At 38.0% G+C, this 17,752-nt stretch overlaps 1 protein-coding gene across 1 annotated transcript; it reads right to left on the bottom strand.

Annotated features, from left to right (window-relative positions):
- Positions 1 to 14,236: 14,236 nt before the first annotated feature.
- LOC145029814 (putative mitochondrial protein AtMg00820) lies at positions 14,237 to 14,626 on the bottom strand. The gene has a single exon (XM_078978271.1). The coding sequence runs from the start codon at positions 14,624 to 14,626 to the stop codon at positions 14,237 to 14,239; it is 390 nt and encodes a 129-aa protein (XP_078834397.1).
- Between the last annotated feature and the right edge of the window lie 3,126 nt (positions 14,627 to 17,752).

The following is a 17,752-nucleotide window of genomic DNA, read 5'->3' as shown; positions in this document are numbered from 1 at the left end:
ATAAGGAAATTCTGTATATGGGTCCATTATTTGCGTTCTTAAATTCGATTATGATTACGACATCCCTTTTCATAATCTGAATTATGAGAACTTGGCAAATAGAAATGGAAATGTTATAGCAAAAGACTGGTTTAGTCTTTATGTGAGACATCATGAATCGTGTCCCATATGCTTCGGATATAGGACCGATTACATGTGCTATATTATATTCATCCTTTCTAAAATTTTCCAAATGCCTAGGGAATTAATAAGGGAAAAGGTTTAGAACTGGATATGACTAAAAGGATTAAACAATTGTCGAGGACAATCTAAGATTTACCAAAGATTGGTTGCTCAAGGACAGTTGGAAGTGTAGTGATAATTCTAGAAGGACCATATTGACATAATCTGTAAGGAGGCAACTTTTGTTCAGAAGTTATAGTCAAAATGGAATCTGGAAATGTTTCAAAGTTAGAATTTTCAATCTGTGTAAGATTAAGGAAACTTAATGCAAGAAGGATGGTTCCAAGGACTTGATCTCCTTTGGAATGCTCTGTAATGATTGTTGTTAAGTCTTTCTGACTTTATGCATAATCATTACAAGAGGATCAATGCATATAAGTTTAGAATTTAACAGATTTCAGTAAATGACATGAATTTGGAATTCTTAAATTTGCAGTAAGGATTTGGGAGTGTGAAAAGAGAATCATTGAAGTTATGTTCAATTGATCTAGTTCACAAAGTAAAGATCATAGACAAACATAGTATGCATACTTGGTGTATGGCATGACTAGTGTTTAGAAAACACAGTGTACATGCTTGAAGCATGGGACAACTATTGTTTTAAATTCAAGAATAATGTTGATAGCTGAAACAATATACAATGAATAATGTGTAATCATATGGTGATAAATAAAAAGTGTTTTATTTATATTCATAAGTTCTGAGACCATATTGGATTCAATTATTATTGTGTTTCACTTTGCATGTTTTGACTTCCCGAATAAACTAGGTTATTCTTCCGGAATGACTAAGTTATTCAAACCATCCACAGTCGGTCATATGTTGGAAGTAGATATGAATTAAGACTGTCATGGGTTGGCTTGTAGAGGTCTAAGTTGTTGGACAAAGGGCTACAACACTCATGAGTGCTCATAAGTTCTGAGTATTGGATTCAACCCGCGCTCATTGGAATCACTTCATGGATTTTATCACGAGTGATCATGAGACGATAATATCTTATATTCTTCAAACCTAGAGATATGAGTTGTTACTATGACTTGGTTGTACATTGATTGCACGAAACTGCATTTGGTAACTCGGTGCTAAAAAAACGTGCCTTTGTGTATGATTCAACAAGTAGTAGAACAAGCCATATGAGTCGAAGTTTATTCACTCCTTTTACCTTCGGGATAAAAGCGATATTTGTGGGCCCCTCGATGATTTGATGATGACAAATGGAAGTGCTCGGCCGGGCCAGGACTGATTTGATTTGTTCAATTAGTCAGTCGTCATAAATCGGAAATCGGGAAACAACTAATGGACAGAGAGAATGATTATAATCCATGTCTCAGTCCATATGATATCTAGAATGGAGGAATATATGATCCCTTATCTAATGGACAAGTCATTGACAAAGGTCAGAGTTCATCTACAAGGTCAGAGTTCGACAAAAGCTTTTGAGAGCTACGATTGGCAGTTGGTTCCTGAAGTCATACGCAATAGTAGTTTTAGACTTATCCAAGTGGGAGACTGTTGGATTAATGTCTAAGTCCATAACTATAATTGGTAAGACTTGACCCGACCCGGCATGGTCCATTTGGGTTGCATGGCATCATGCACTTGGATAGACTATAATGAGAGAAATAAGACACTTATGGTTATTAATATATTATAAGTTCTAGTATATTAATAATAAGAATAATAAGATTATTTAATTAGTATTGATCAAGAATTAATCTAGGATTAATTAAGTGATCAAAAGAAGACTAATTAAATATATGGGTTGATTGTGTAAATCATCCATACTTATATAGTGGGCTAATGCTCCATGGATTATCTAGTTGGGCCAAAACCCATATGATGCTCCATGGATGCTCCATGGTGTATTTGAACCCATGGATCCAAGGAAATGGAAAGTCATGACAATTAGGGTTTACCCTAATTGTAACACTATATAAAGATATTATTCTTCCCAAAATCGGCCACTAGATTATTCTAGAGAGGGCTAGCCGATTTCATGAAGTGTAGAATTCTCTCTAAGTTATTCCAAGTGTTTATGGTGTTGTGTGAACCATTTGAGGTGTCACACTTGGGGCACTAGGCACTCAAGCTTCATGAAGACAAGCACTATCAAAGAGGTATGTTATTCTAACTTGTGTTATTCAACGTTTAGTATGCTAGAATAGAACAATACCTTGGAAATTTGATATTTGCATGTATAATAGAGAAAACATAGATCCAAGGTATTTAGGGATGCATGTACACTTAGGAGTGTTAGAATGCTCAAAACCCAACAGTGGTATCAGAGCCTAGGCTTGCTTTCTTGTTATACCTGCAATAGAAGCTGAAAAAACGAACTTGTTACTGTTTGATCATCAGACTCGGCGAGTCCATCAGGAGACTCGGCGAGTCCATGCCTAAAATGTGATCAATTCGATCCAACTCGCCGGAGTTCGTTACCGATAGCCGGGGGCTTATGACATTTCAGGGTCAGATTTGGGTACCGTTTGTGGGTGGAACGCGTGCGATTTTGATGGAGGAGGCGCATCGATCGAGGTTCTCGATCCATCCCGGGGACACTAAGATGTATTTGGACCTGACGAGAGAATATTGGTGGCCCTGTATGAAGAGGGATGTCATGTGGTTTGTTGAGAGATGCTTGACCTATTGCAGGGTTAAGGCCGAGCACCAGCATCCACATGTTAAGCTGCAACCATTAGAGATTCCCAAGTGGAAGTGGGAACATATTACCATGGACTTCATCACCAAATTGCCAAGGACTGCGAGGCGTGCCGATGAAATTTGGGTGATTGTGGACAGGTTGACGAAGAGCGCTCACTTCCTTGCTATTAGCGAGAGCTCTTTTGCGGAGAGGCTGGCAGAGTTGTACGTGAGAGAGGTGGTATCGCGGCATGGAGTACTGGTCTCGATTGTTTCAGATCGAGATGTGCCTTTCACTTCCAGGTTCTAGAAGAAGTTTCATGAGGAATTGGGTACGAGGCTGCATTTTAGTACCGCATACCACCCACAGACTGATGGGCAGAGCGATTGGATGATTCAGACGCTCGAGGACATGCTTTGGGCATGTGTATTGGACTTCGGAGGAAGTTGGGACACGTACTTACCCTTGGCTGAGTTTTCCTATAACAACACCATCATTCAAGCATCAGTATGCCACCCTTTGAGCTGTTGTATGGGAGGAGGTATCGGACCCCCATTTTCTGGGGAGAGGTAGGGAAACGTGTGATGGGTAGTACAGAGATTGTGCTTCAGACGACCGAGTAGATTCAGCAGTTTAGACAGAGGTTACTGACGGCCCAGAGCCATCATAAGAGTTATTCAGATAGACGGCAATCAGAGCTCGAGTTCCAGGTCGGTGACTTCATATCGTGAAGGTATCTCCTTGGAAAAGGGTGATTCGTTTCATGAAGAGGATCAAGCTGGGGCCCCGTTATGTTGGTCCATTCCGAGTGATTGCGAGGGTAGGCCGTGTAGCCTACCGGTTAGAGTTACCTGAAGAGTTGGTCCAGATTCATGACACCTTTCACGTTTTGCAGCTGAGGAAGGGTATTGCTGACGAGTCAGCAGTGGTACCATTAGAGGAGATTTAGGTGAATGCGAGCCTGAACTATGTTGAGAGACCGGTTGCGATTAGGGATCGAAAGATCAAGGTTCTAAGGAACAAGGAAGTGCCTCTAGTGCAGGTCCAGTGGCAGTATCGGAAAGGGTTCGAGCTGACTTGGGAGCCACCAGCGAGAGATGCGTAAGGCGTATCCAGAGCTGTTTGCAGAGTAAGACTTCGAGGGCGAAGTCTGATTCTAGTGGGGGAGAGTTGTAACATCCAGATTTCCAGGTACATTATTTATTCATTATTTTGGAGATTTTGAGAGAGACTCGGCGAGTTGATGCTTAGACTCGCCGAGTAGAGTCGCGAATTTCCATTCGGGTTAATGACCGAACTCGGCGAGTCGACTAGTGGAATCGGCAAGTCCGTGTTGTTTAATGAAACCCTAATTTCCAGGGATTGAGATATATTTAAAGGCCCTTATGGCCTTCATTAGCGGCTACCAGTTGATAGAGAGAAACCCCAGAGTGTGTGAATGTTTTGAGAGAGAGAGAGAGAGAGGAAGCCATTTTTGATCTTTATGTGGGTGTTTTTGCAAGAAGAAGGTAGCCATGGAAAGAGGAAACCGAAGAGGGTGCTAATCTGTGGATTTCAGAGCTTAGGGACTTCATCTTGAGGTAAATGTTCGATCCTCTTTCAATTTTGGTGTAAGTTTTGAGAGTTAGGGTTTCTAGCCCCCTTTTAGAGTATGATTTGTGAAGCCAATGGTCCCTTCTTGTGTTGAGGCTTCGAATCTGGATTCAAAGAGGTCCAGAGACCTTAAATCCTTGATCTTTATTGAGTGTCTTTAAGAGATATGAGTTTTGGATGGCATGTTGAGGCCATTTCATTAAATTGAGTCATAGGGTCTTTGCATGGGCATCAAGATCCAAACTTTACGTGTTTATTATGATCAAGGAGGGCAGATCTATAGGTTAGAGGAACAGATCTGACCTCAGGAGGTCATTTCTGAATAAGAATGGCATGAACTCGCCGAGTCCCAAGAACAGACTCGGTGAGTAGGGCTAGGGTTTCCCGTAAGTCACTCAGTGAGTAACTTGTCGAGTTGGGGGAATGACTCAGTGAGTCAGAAGGGGATAGAGGATTATAGGTGGAACTCACCGAGTTTATAATTGAACTCGACGAGTTGAGTCGGGGTGGCCCTGCGATTCATGCCAGGTGTAACCTGTCGAGCAGGGGGAAGTTTCGACGTGTCAGGAGAGGCTAGAGAGATAGTGGACACGTGTAGACTCGCCGAGTCGCCCAAGTGCACTCGACGAGTAAGGTCAAAGTTTGACCGTTGACTTTGTTGACTTTTAGGGATTGGTCAACAATGGGGTCTTTGAGTCAAGAGAGGGGTAAAATGGTCTTTTACCTTCTGAGGGTGCTAAGAAAGGGTTGGGTCTAGTCTCGAGAGTTATATTTATGAGTGTATTTACTTTATGTGGTTAGGCGGAGGCTGGACGATACTGCTACCGAGTCAGGGATTTACCGAGACATCTGAGGTGAGTCTTCTCACTATACTTACCTTGAGTGGTAATTAGAGTTATGTGATAGAGTTATTGTATGATATTTATGTGATGTGTTGCACTGCATTATTTCTATGTGATTTATGCCGTGTGTATACCAGAGTATTGTTGGGTTATGACCATTCTAACACTCCTAAGTGTACATGCAACCCTAAATACCATGGATCTATGTTTTCTCTATTATACATCAAAATATGAACATCCAAGGTATTATCCTAATCTAGCATACAAAACTATCAATATAACAAGATAGAATACATACCTCTTTGATGTAGAATGTCTTCATGAAGCTTGAGTGCCTAGTGCCCCAAGTGTGAAAACTCAAATGGTTCACACAACATCAAATACACTTGGAATAACTTGAGAGAATTCTACACTTCATGAAAATCGGCTAGCCCTTCTAGAATAATACTAGTGGCCGATTTTGTCAAGAATAATATCTTTATATAGTGTTACAATTAGGGCAAACCCTAATTGTCATGACTTTCCATTTCCTTGGATCCATGGGTTCAAATACACAATGGAGCATCCATGGAGCAGCATATGGGTTTTGACCCAACTAGATAATCCATGGAGCATTAGCCCACTATACAAGTATGGATGATTTACACAATCAACCCATATATTTAATTAGTCTTCTTTTGATCACTTAATTAATCCTAGATTAATTCTTGATCAATACTAATTAAATAATCTTATTATTCTTATTATTAATATACTAGAACTTATAATATATTAATAACCGTAAGTGTCTTATTTCTCTCATTATAGTCTATCCAAGTGCATGATGCCATGCAACCCAAATGGACCATGCCGGGTCGGGTCAAGTCTTACCAATTATAGTTATGGACTTAGACATTAATCCAACAGTCTCCTACTTGGATAAGTCTAAAACTATTATTGCGTATGACTTCAGGAACCAACTAGCAATCGTAGCTCTCAAAAGCTTCTGTCGAACTTTGACCTTGTAGATGAACTCTGACCTTTGTCAATGACTTGTCCATTAGATAAGGGATCATATATTCCTCCATTCTAGATATCATATGGACTAAGACATGGATTATAATCATTCTCTCTATCCATTTGTTGTTTCCCGATTTCCGATTCATGACGACTGACTAATTGAACAAATCAAATCAGTCCTGGCCCGGCCGAGCACTTCCATTTGTCATCATCAAATCATCGAGGGGCCCACAGATATCACTTTTATCCCGAAGGTAAAAGGAATGGATAAACCTCAACTCATATGGCTTGTTCTACTACTTGTTGAATCATAGACAAAGACACGTTTTATAGCACCGAGTTACCAAATGCGGTTTCGTGCAATCAATGTACAACCAACTCATAGTAACAACTCATATCTCTAGGTTTGAAGAATATAAGATATTATCGTCTCATGATCACTCGTGATAAAATCCATGAAGTGATTCCAATGAGCGCGGGTTGAATCCAATACTCAGAACTTATGAGCACTCATGAGTGTTGTAGCCCTTTGTCCAATACCTTAGACCTCTACAAGCCAACCCATGACAATCTTAATTCATATCTACTTCCGACATATGACCGACTGTGGATGGTTTGAATAACTTAGTCATTCCGGAAGAATAACCTAGTTTATTCGGGAAGTCAAAACATGCAAAGTGAAACACAATAATAATTGAATCCAATATGGTATCAAAACCTATGAACATAAATAAAACACCTTTTATTTATCACCATATGATTACACATTATTCATTGTATATTGTTTCAGCTATCAACTTTATTCTTGAATTTAAAACAATAGTTGTCCCATACTCCAATCATGTACACTATGTTTTCTAAACACTAGTCATGCTATACACCAAGTATGCATACTATGTTTGTCTATGATCTTTACTTTGTGAACTAGATCAATTGAACATAACTTCAATGATTCTCTTTTCACACTCCCAAATCCTTACTGCAAATGCAAGAATTCCAAATTCATGTCATTTACTGAAATCTGTGAGATTCTAAACTTATATGCATTGATCCTCTTGTAACGATTATGCACAAATTCACAAAGACTTGGTAACAATCATTACAGAGTATTCCAAAGGAGATTAGCTCCTTAGAAACATCCTTCTTGCATTAAGTTTCCTAATCTTAAACAGATTTAAAATTCTAACTTTGAAACATTTCCAGATTCATTTTGACTATCACTTCTGAACAAGAGTTGCCTCCTTATAGATTATGTCAATATGGTCCTTCCAAAATTATCACTATACTTCCAGTTGTCCTTGAGCAACCAATCTTTGGTAAACCTTAGATTGTCCTCGACAACTGGTTAATCTTTTTAGTCATATCCAGTTCTAAACCTTTTCCCTTCTTAATGCCTCAGGCATTTGGAAACTTTTAGAAAGGATGAATATAGCACATGTAATCGATCCTATATCTGAAGCATATGGGACACGATTCATGATGTATCACATAAAGACTAAACCAGTCTTTTGCTATAACATTTCCATTTCTATTTGCCAAGTTCTCATAATTCAGATTATGAAAAGGGATGCCGTAATCATAATCGAATTTTAGAACGCAAATAATGGACCCATATATAGAATTTCCTTATGTTGAGCCATTCCAACATGAGATTCATATATATTTTCTTGACTAAATGATTAAAACCTCACGATCTAAGCTTATAGATTTGAGATGAAGTATAATTTCGTCTCCCTTAATTATAGCAAAACAACTTTTTCCCAATTGAAACCTTTTGTTTTCTATAATTAACATTGCTAACTTGCAATCTTTATCATAATTATCATGCTCCCACTAACATGATGATTATTAGCATAACACTTATGCTCCCACTAGCTTTGACATGTACTCAGAAATCAGCTGGACTTCTAGAAATCAATACTTTATTGACTTTCTTACCAAAGTTCAGATTTCTGATACTGGATTGTTTTGATAGAACATTATCAAAATCATACACCTTCCCTTAGATAGCACACTTGTGTGTCTAAACATTTATGAAGAGGGATGCCTTAATCATAATGGTTAGACCTTTTTGCCACTCCTCACAAGTCCAGGTTAGTGTGCCGGTAAACCACACACGCTCCACTAATGACTTTGAGAATGCAAATATCACAATTGCTATCTAGCTAAAATCTACTTAGTGAAAGTGTTTCCTCACCATCATTTTCATGAATCTGAGAGAAACCTTACGACACATAGATTTAATGGTGTATGTGTTTTTATCCATGTGAATTGTCAAAACCATAGTCACAAGACAAGGATAATGATAAATCCGAACTCATATGGACAGAACTCAATCTTAACTTCTTGCCGCCTGGCAGCTCAAGGGCCTGCCATTGCTTCAAAGTTGTTGTGCAACCAATTGAGAACTCTAAGAACTCAACTTTAACTAGAATGGGCACAGAATATGTCAACACAATAGGTTATAAACCTCAAGTTGTGTGCTAGTGAGGAACTTCAGGTTTCATTCTTGATTAGTTCTTGAGACTTTCAAGACCTTTAAGACTCCCACTGTCCTCTTGACCTATAAGACTCCCTTGTCAAACATCCAAGAGATAGTGCGGATTCTAATCAAGACAAACACTTCACATAGTTGGCCTAAGTTGGTCTTTGTTTTATCCAAAACATCACAACTTACCAACTTCAAATGAACAAGAGTAGGACACTTTTACTCTTACATTTGACACATGTTTTAAACCTTTTTAAAGATATGTCACTCAAATTACAATCTTGGAGTATGACTCTAAGACTTGTATTGGAACGAAGTATGACTCATCTTCTTGATTTAACCATTTCAACAATTCAAGATCCCTTCTTCTTAGTCATAAGAATGCACTAAGACTTCCTTAGAGAACTAATTTTGATATGGTTTCTTAATCATTAAGATGATCACAAAACTGATACTAAAGTACTCTCCCATCTTTTCAGATTTGAGGAACTTTTATCCTTCTGCCTAATTTGATTCTTTTTATTCGCTCTACCATGCATTGGAACCTTTTCCAATGTCTCAGAGTTACACTTAAGCTTGTAAGTATAATCATATTTACTGAGCTTTAGTAAACTATGACGAATAGCCTTATATCTGTTGTGGTGGACTTAATCAGTGCACATGACTATGTACTCGATCCCTTAGTCCATTACTTGACTCACACATCCATGTGAACAAGTAATTAGTCTTAATTTTTCCAATACTTGAAGGTTCTCATTCATCATGCTATACAACTTGCATGACTCCAAGTCCCGATCCAATTGAGACTTTGAATGATGAGAATCTTTCCTTATTTGGTAAATTTAGACATTACCACAAATGAAACAATCAATTTCATATTTCAACTCTTGCTCTTAATGGAATCATATAAGCAACAATTTTTCCTCAAATGCCATTGTAAGGATATTTTAAAATAAATAAAATCAGAAATTTTCTTTTATTTTAAAACTTTGCGGAAAAACTTATCCTTACAATCCGTATGAAAACTTGTTGTTATCTATTCCTAAGCAATACCTCATAATTCCTAAGAAGTAGCTCAAGAATCCGATCTTCAAACTACGCGATAGAAATCCATCTATGCGATCAGATTCAGCATATTCTTTCTTTAAGTTCCTTCACTTTTCTTTGATTCTTAAAACATTACCATGTGACCCAGTCACATCATGTATCAGGAATCTCAGAATAGAAACTTAACAGAGTTAGATTAGTGGACTTTACCTGAAGTAGAGTCAAACTTATTGACTTTAACATCCTTAGGTAAATTTGGCAGCTTTGCAACTAATGACCCTTTCTTTGGCAATATAAACATATGGACCCTTTTGATAATGGTACACGGGACTATCACAGACATAGCTTTTCTCTTTACCATTTGTTCAACCGAGTTGACTATGGCCGATCCCTTTCCATTGGGAAGAGAATGCTTTTCTGGATTTCCTATGTCACTATTGTCAATGTCCATCAAGTTTTTGAGGAAGTTGATCTTAACAAATAAATAAGATCATTAAGGGTCTTGTCATAGTCTGTTTCATAGGTGTTCCAAAAGAACTCACTATGTGACTTAGAGAGTAGTTGAACCACCAACTTTCTCAAGACTTTGACACCCAACTCTCCCGACTTGTCAATATGTGACTACATCTACAAGATGTGATCACACCTAGACCTTGCCTTGCCAATAGGGCTTGAGTGACCTTAAACTTTTCAAGAACTTGTGGGGTAGGGAGAATAATTGGAGGATGTGAAAGAAGTATGATTTCCATTGGAACATCATCTTCATTTAGGAAAGCTAGTTGGGAAGATCATAAATGTGTAAACCAGACATGTTTTGGGAGATATTCAAGATAGTTGATCTTAAAGTCCTTAATATGACACCCAATATGAAATATTAAGGCTAGGACCCAACAAACTATTTTATAACTTAGAAGAGGTATGCCGTAATCTAAGCTACAAAATATTTGAAGGTATGTGAATGACGATTCACCAATTTACACCAAGATAAACGAAATGTATTATTAGGTTTTAATTGGATTTGAAACTCCTAGATCTTTTGAGATTCATTGAATTGTTCAATGGCATGTTTCAATCTCGAGTGTGCCCTTCAGGTTTTGTGACTGGGATGCCGAGGATCACAAAACAAGGTGTGAAGTAACCATGCAAATTACTTGGTACCCTTAAGTGTTTACCCCTTAATCGATGTGCCGGTTAACCACACACGCTCCATCGATACTATGATAAATATTAAGTCACCCTTTACCTACCTTGTTAAGTCCAAGTTAGTGTGTCGGTTAACCACACACGCTCCACTGACGACTTAGACAAAGTGTAAAGTGTAATTTCATGGATTAGCACCTTATTCACATTTTTCCTAAGTAACTAAGATTGGGAATTATTAGGAGTTTAGTTACTTAGTATTTATCATTAATACTTTTAATGAAGGGAGAATTATAGTCCTGTCAAACCCGTTCGGCTAACGACCCTCCACCGGTCAAGCAAGCGGTGGGTGAGAGTGGACACCCATTAAGTTGCCAAGTTATAGGCAACAACCTTATACCCACCTTATAGACCGGCTTCGTGAATGGGGCGTACTAGCGGTAAGAACTCTTATACATATATATATATATATATATATATATATATATATATATATATATATATATTATTAACTTATAATATTATGACATATAAGGGTTGAATTTTAACTCTTAAAATTCTAAGGGCTAACTTGGAATTAAAATATTCATAAGAGAAAACTTTACAAATTCCAAAACTTGAGGGAAAGTTTTGAAACTATTCAAAACTAATTAATTCCATAACTTATGTGTTTAAAGTAGTTTTAATCTAAAAACTCTTCAAGTTCCATAACTTATGGAAGACTTTAAACTAATAGAAGAATTAACTTTTCTTTATTTTTTATAACTTATGGAATTAATTAAGGTTACACTTTTACTCTTTAATGAAGTGACTCTTGAACTTCCATAACTTGTCCAAGTTATGGAGTCATAAAAAAAATATTCAATGACACAAGACTCTTCATTTTGTAACCATTGCCAACTTTTATGAGTTTTATGAGTATTTAATGTGACCCTTCATGTAACTTGAGGACAAGTTACACAAACACATTTTATACTCAACTCTTAGATTAAAATGGATTGAAAACAACTATTTCAATTAACTTTTCTATTAATCTAAGCAACTCATAAGAACAAGATAATTCAAATCAAACTTTTTCATGTAATTAGTCTAAACCTTAAACTAATACAAAACATGAATCTATTGACAATTATCTTTGAAAATGGATTAGCATGAACATTACCACATTAAAAAACAAGTTTATAAGTTCAAAAACAACTTAGGGTAATGTTCCTAGTCCATTTCTAGCCAAAAAACTCGAAAATATGCTGTCTGGGGTCCAACTCGTTGAGTGCATGAACCAAACTCGGCGAGTTGGATGCATTTTTCCTTGGACTCGTCGAGTCCCTTCATGGACTCGGCGAGTCTGCTGGGCTGACAGCATCAAAACTCGATTTTTCAGCTCCATTTGCAAGTATAACAAGAAAACAAGCCTAGGCTCTGATACCACTGTTGGGTTATGAGCATTGTAACACTCCTAAGTGTACATGCAACCCTAAATACCTTGGATCTATGTTTTCTCTATTATAGATGCAAATATGAACATCCAAGGTATTGTCCTAATCTAGCATACAAAACTATCAATATAACAAGATAGAATACATACCTCTTTGATGTAGAATGTCTTCATCAAGCTTGAGTGCCTAGTGCCTCAAGTGTGACACCTCAAATGGTTCACACAACACCAAATACACTTGGAATAACTTGAGAGAATTCTACACTTCATGAAAATCGGCTAGCCCTCCTAGAATAATACTAGTGGCCGATTTTGTCGAGAATAATATCTTTATATAGTGTTACAATTAGGGCAAAACCTAATTGTCATGACTTTCCATTTCCTTGGATCCATGGGTTCAAATACACCATGGAGCATCCATGGAGCATCATATGGGTTTTGGCCCAACTAGATAATCCATGGAGCATTAGCCCACTATACAAGTATGGATGATTTACACAATCAACCCATATATTTAATTAGTCTTCTTTTGATCACTTAATTAATCCTAGATTAATTCTTGATCAATACTAATTAAATAATCTTAGTATTCTTATTATTAATATACTAGAACTTATAATATATTAATAACCGTAAGTGTCTTATTTCTCTCATTATAGTCTATCCAAGTGCATGATGCCATGCTACCCAAATGGACCATGCCGGGTCGGGTCAAGTCTTACCAATTATAGTTATGGACTTAGACATTAATCCAACAAGTATATCAGAGTGAGAACCGGAAGGTTCACAGAGCTAAGACCAGAGGGTCCACAGAGTTAGGGCCCAATGGCCCGTAGAGTTATAGCGTCGAGTGGCTAGTATGTGATATGTGTTGTATTTTGGGGAACTCACTAAGCTTCGTGCATAAAGTGTTTTGTGTTATGTGTTACAGGTACTAGTGAAGAGCGCGGGAAGGCGCCGACATGATTCGTACACACACTCATTGGAATTTATTATGATATGATCTTGGGATTTTTTTATTAAGATTATATTGATACACTGTTTATGAAAGTAATTATGAATGAATTATTATGCTTTTGAAAAGCGAAAAATTGATTGAATTTTTACGGTGTTACAAAATTCAAAGTGCCCTTTATGTACCTTTGTATACCCTTCACTGCTTGAAGGTGATTCATAGTTTTCCTTTCCATAAATTGGCTTAAAATTCAAATAGCGAATGAGATGTCTGGGCAAGTATGAGTTAGGTACCTTAAGCCACCAACAATGCTTCGAAATTCAGTGGGATTTACTTGCTCGCTTTCATCTTTCTTCCAAAGCTTGAGCTAGTGTTCCATTGGAGTCTTTTTCGGATTAAAGTCTTGCATACATGTTTTGACACGCAGGTTTTTAGCATAGTATTTTTGTTTTAATGTAATCCCATCTCCCTTTTGGTTCAATTCAATTCCCAAATAATGAGTCAAGAACCCTAGAGAATTCATTTCAAACATGGTGTTCATGTCCTTTTTGAACATCTGAACACTTTTAGGGTAACTTCCTATCACAAGTAGATCATCTATGCACACCCTTACAATCAATATTTTTCCATTATACCTCTTGGTGTAGACTGAGTACTCATGAGCACACCTCGTGAATCCAATGCTCTTCAGGTGTCGATCCAAGCAAGCATTCCAAGCCCTAGGAGCTTGTTTGAGCCCGTAGAGGGCGTTAGACAATTTGTACACTTTGTGGTCTTGAACTTTCTTCTGATAACCATTTGGTTAAAAAACGTAGACCTCTTCTTCTGAATTCCAATTTAAAAACGCTAATTTGACATCCAAACGATGAACCTTCTACTCGTTTGAGCATGCTAGGGCTAGGATGAGACGAATTGTTTCAATTCTGGCTATTGGGGCGAATACTTCACTAAAATCGATCCCATGATTTTGGATGTACCCCTTCACCATGATCCTAGCTTTATGTTTAACGATTTTACCATTTGGATCCCTCTTTAGTTTGAATACCCACGTCAGTCCAATGGCCTTTTGATTCTTTGGAAGATCGACCAGACTCCAAGTGTTGTTTCTTTCAATTGAGGCCATGTCGACATTCATTGCTTCTCGCCACTCCCTCTTTGTACTTGCCTCTATATACGACGAGGGTTCTTCGTCATTTTGAATCATCATAAGCTCTTCTGGGGGTATGTTAATCTCTTCTGTGCTTTCATACAGATCAATCAGCATTCTACACCGTTTTGGAGTACCACAACCAGTAGAGCTCGATGCAGTGCTAGGAGTCGACAAGTGAGTCGATGAATCAAGAGTAATGGGGGAGACGGGTGTGACTGGGGTATTTGTCGGACTACCCGGTGGGCTTGCTTGTGGGTGACCCAAAATATTGGATTGCTCACTATTGGCCTACGTGGATGACGACCCAATTACTTGATCCAAACCAATTTCTTGATCCGGTGTGTCTGGTTCCCATTCTCCATCATTGTCATAGATGTCTTCGTCGAAATCAAAGCTTTCGACGGTGAAGCTTACTCCTGGTGTCGCCTTGATTTTTACGCTTTTCTCCCACATCCAAGTTCGGTTTTCTTTGAAGACAACATCTCGGATTATGTATATTTTCCCAGTGTCTGGGTCCAGAAGTCTATAAGCTTTTGACGCTTTTTCTACACCAAGATGAACCAGACATATGCTTCTATCATCTAGCTTCCTCAAATGCTCTTTGGCAACCTTCATATGAGCTATACAACCAAACACTCTGAGATGTGCTATATGTGGCTTTCTCCCAGTCCAAATTTGATAAGGAGTCATATCCTTCAAGGCTTTCGTGTGAACTGTATTTAGAACATAAATAGAGTGTGCCATAGCTTCTCCCCATAATATATCAGGAATTGACACTGTCTTCAAATTGCATCTCACCATCTCCAATAAAGTCCGATTACGTCTCTCAATTACTCCATTTTGCTGTGGAGAGTATGGAGACGTGTAATGTGTGACAACCGTCAAACTCTGGGCAAGTCAAAGTCAATGAAAGTCAATGGGTCAAATCGATAAACTCATTTAGTGCTTGTATGATAAGGTATATTCTATGTTTTATAATGTACAACTTTTTATCATAATACAAAGTATCACTCAGAAGTTTCAAATGTTCATAAATTCTAAACCCTAACCATGGTGAGTGATGTAATGACTTTATAAAGCACTATTAAGCACATTCGAGGGTGTAAAACACTCATAACAAGGCAATGGGGTTTACGAACCTTGTATTACGGGACCAAACAATAGTGAAGGCCACCGACCAAGTCTCTCTCAATCTCTCTCACTCTATCTCTCTCCAAATCTCTTTCTCTCTACTATTTGATAAATACCTAGGCCATACCGACACTTCGATTAGTTGAAAATCCCTTGAAACGAGAGGAAAATACGAAAACCGAAAAATGGGAGCGAGAAGCGAACCCTTATGATGAAACCTTCGTGCCTAGCCGAGAAGAGTCGCCAATAGCCTCGGAATGAAGCCCCTTCTCACCGTGGACAATTTCGCTTGGCAAGAACCAAGAATGTTAGCTCCTGACAACAAGATTCGCCTCGAAATCCTTTCGCTTCGGATCCTCTCGCTTTTTGATCGGCTACGTTCGCTTTGCCTCGACAAGTTTCGCCTGCGAATCCTCCCGAAAAAACCCTCCCCTTCGCCTATGAATTCTCTCGAACTGAACCTTCCCTCCTTCTATGAACCTTCTCGCCCACGAACCCCCCTTTGCGTCTGCCCCTCTTGGACTCACAGATTCACTTATTTTCCCGGTTTTTGACCACTTTCGCGTTTTAAGCCCGTTTTTGATGATTTTGACAGGGGATTTTCACCCAAACTCGTATTATGACATGTTTGAGCCAATAAATTCATATTTTATTTCTATTTTGGGGAAATTTTTATTATAGATCATATCTTTTATACAAGATATCATCTATGGGTTTGTTGACTTTTCCAAGAAGTTTTGACACCAAGTCATCCTCATACCCACTTTATGTCACTATTCACACTCTACCTAGTCAAATCATTATCATTTCTACTCTTCCCCAACACTCCACTAGATTTTATTACCTCCAATCCACATAAAATCTATATCTCCCACATTTCCAAAAAGTTTTATTCGCCACATCCAAAATCAAACACACACACACACACGCTATATATATATATATATATATATATATATCTTTCTCTCTTTTCTTCTCTCTAGAACCAAAAAATACCAGGAGGTCACGAGTTCTTCCCACACATTTGGTAGGATCCTCATTATCACTCTAAAATATTCTACACTCCTTCACTCAAATTAGTGATTTCTTACACAAATATCGTCATATTTGTTCTTAGGATCTTCAAATCGTTAAGCATTCTCCAAGTGTTCTTGACTTGGAAAGCCCTTTTCTTCAACCATCCATCTGATGGAATCAATCAAGGTGAGTTCATACCCCTATCTTTTCACGTTTTCTTCAAGTTTTAGAGGGGGGGGGGGGGGGGAATACAAGTTACAACACCAAAACATGCTCAAACTCAAATAACAACTTTCAACAGAAACGTTAGGGTCCAATTGATGGGTTTTAGCCATAAGAACATTCCTATGTGCGCATGCAAAACCCTAATGCTCGGATCTAGGCTTTCTAATTAAACATGCTTTGAATCCAAGACTTCTAATGGCTAATTAGGTTAAATAACAACATTGAAATAGATCTAGAACCATACCTTTGAATTCCTTGTTAATCTTGTTGTCTTGGAGCTTCTAGAGTCACAAATGTCACTCCTCTAATGGCTTACAAACACCAATAGCAAGAAAGATGATTTAGGAGAGAGGAGAGGGGAGGAATTCGGCCAGAGTATCTCTACTTTTGATGGTGTGTCCAATTCCCTCACCCCTAGGGTCTATTTATACTTGTAGACTCCTTAAGGATTACAGCTTTAACCCTAATTGGATAACTTAGATTTAAGTTAATCCATATCCTTTCCTTGATAACCCTATGGACGATTTTGGCTTATCCAAGCCCTAGAAATCGTCCATCCTATCTCGGATAAGGATTTATTGTCTAAAGTGTAACTATCAAACAATTGACAGTTTATACCCTCTTATTTAATTAATCTCTTTAAGTCACCAAATTAATTCCAATTAATCTATGACTTATATTAATCAAATAACCATATATTATTCCTTATAATATTTACTCTCTCTTAACAAATCATCCATCAAGTTGCTATGGTGAAGGTAACCCAAAAGGACCATGCACAACCGGATCAAATACTTGCCTAATATAGTTGCAGCCTTAGACACTATTCCAACAGTCTTCCACTTGGATAAGTCTAGTAACTATACA

The sequence above is a fragment of the Lactuca saligna genome, chromosome 2 (genome assembly GCF_052625555.1).
Source record: "Lactuca saligna cultivar CGN05327 chromosome 2, ASM5262555v1, whole genome shotgun sequence".
Taxonomy (NCBI): domain Eukaryota; kingdom Viridiplantae; phylum Streptophyta; class Magnoliopsida; order Asterales; family Asteraceae; genus Lactuca; species Lactuca saligna.
The sequence above is the reverse complement of the archived record's forward strand: the minus strand, read 5'-3'. Positions and strand labels throughout refer to the sequence as shown.

Coding starts and splice junctions, on each gene's coding strand:
- LOC145029814 (XM_078978271.1), bottom strand. CDS start 14,626: ATGCTGATTGATCTGTATGAAAGCACAGAAGAGATTAACATACCCCCA.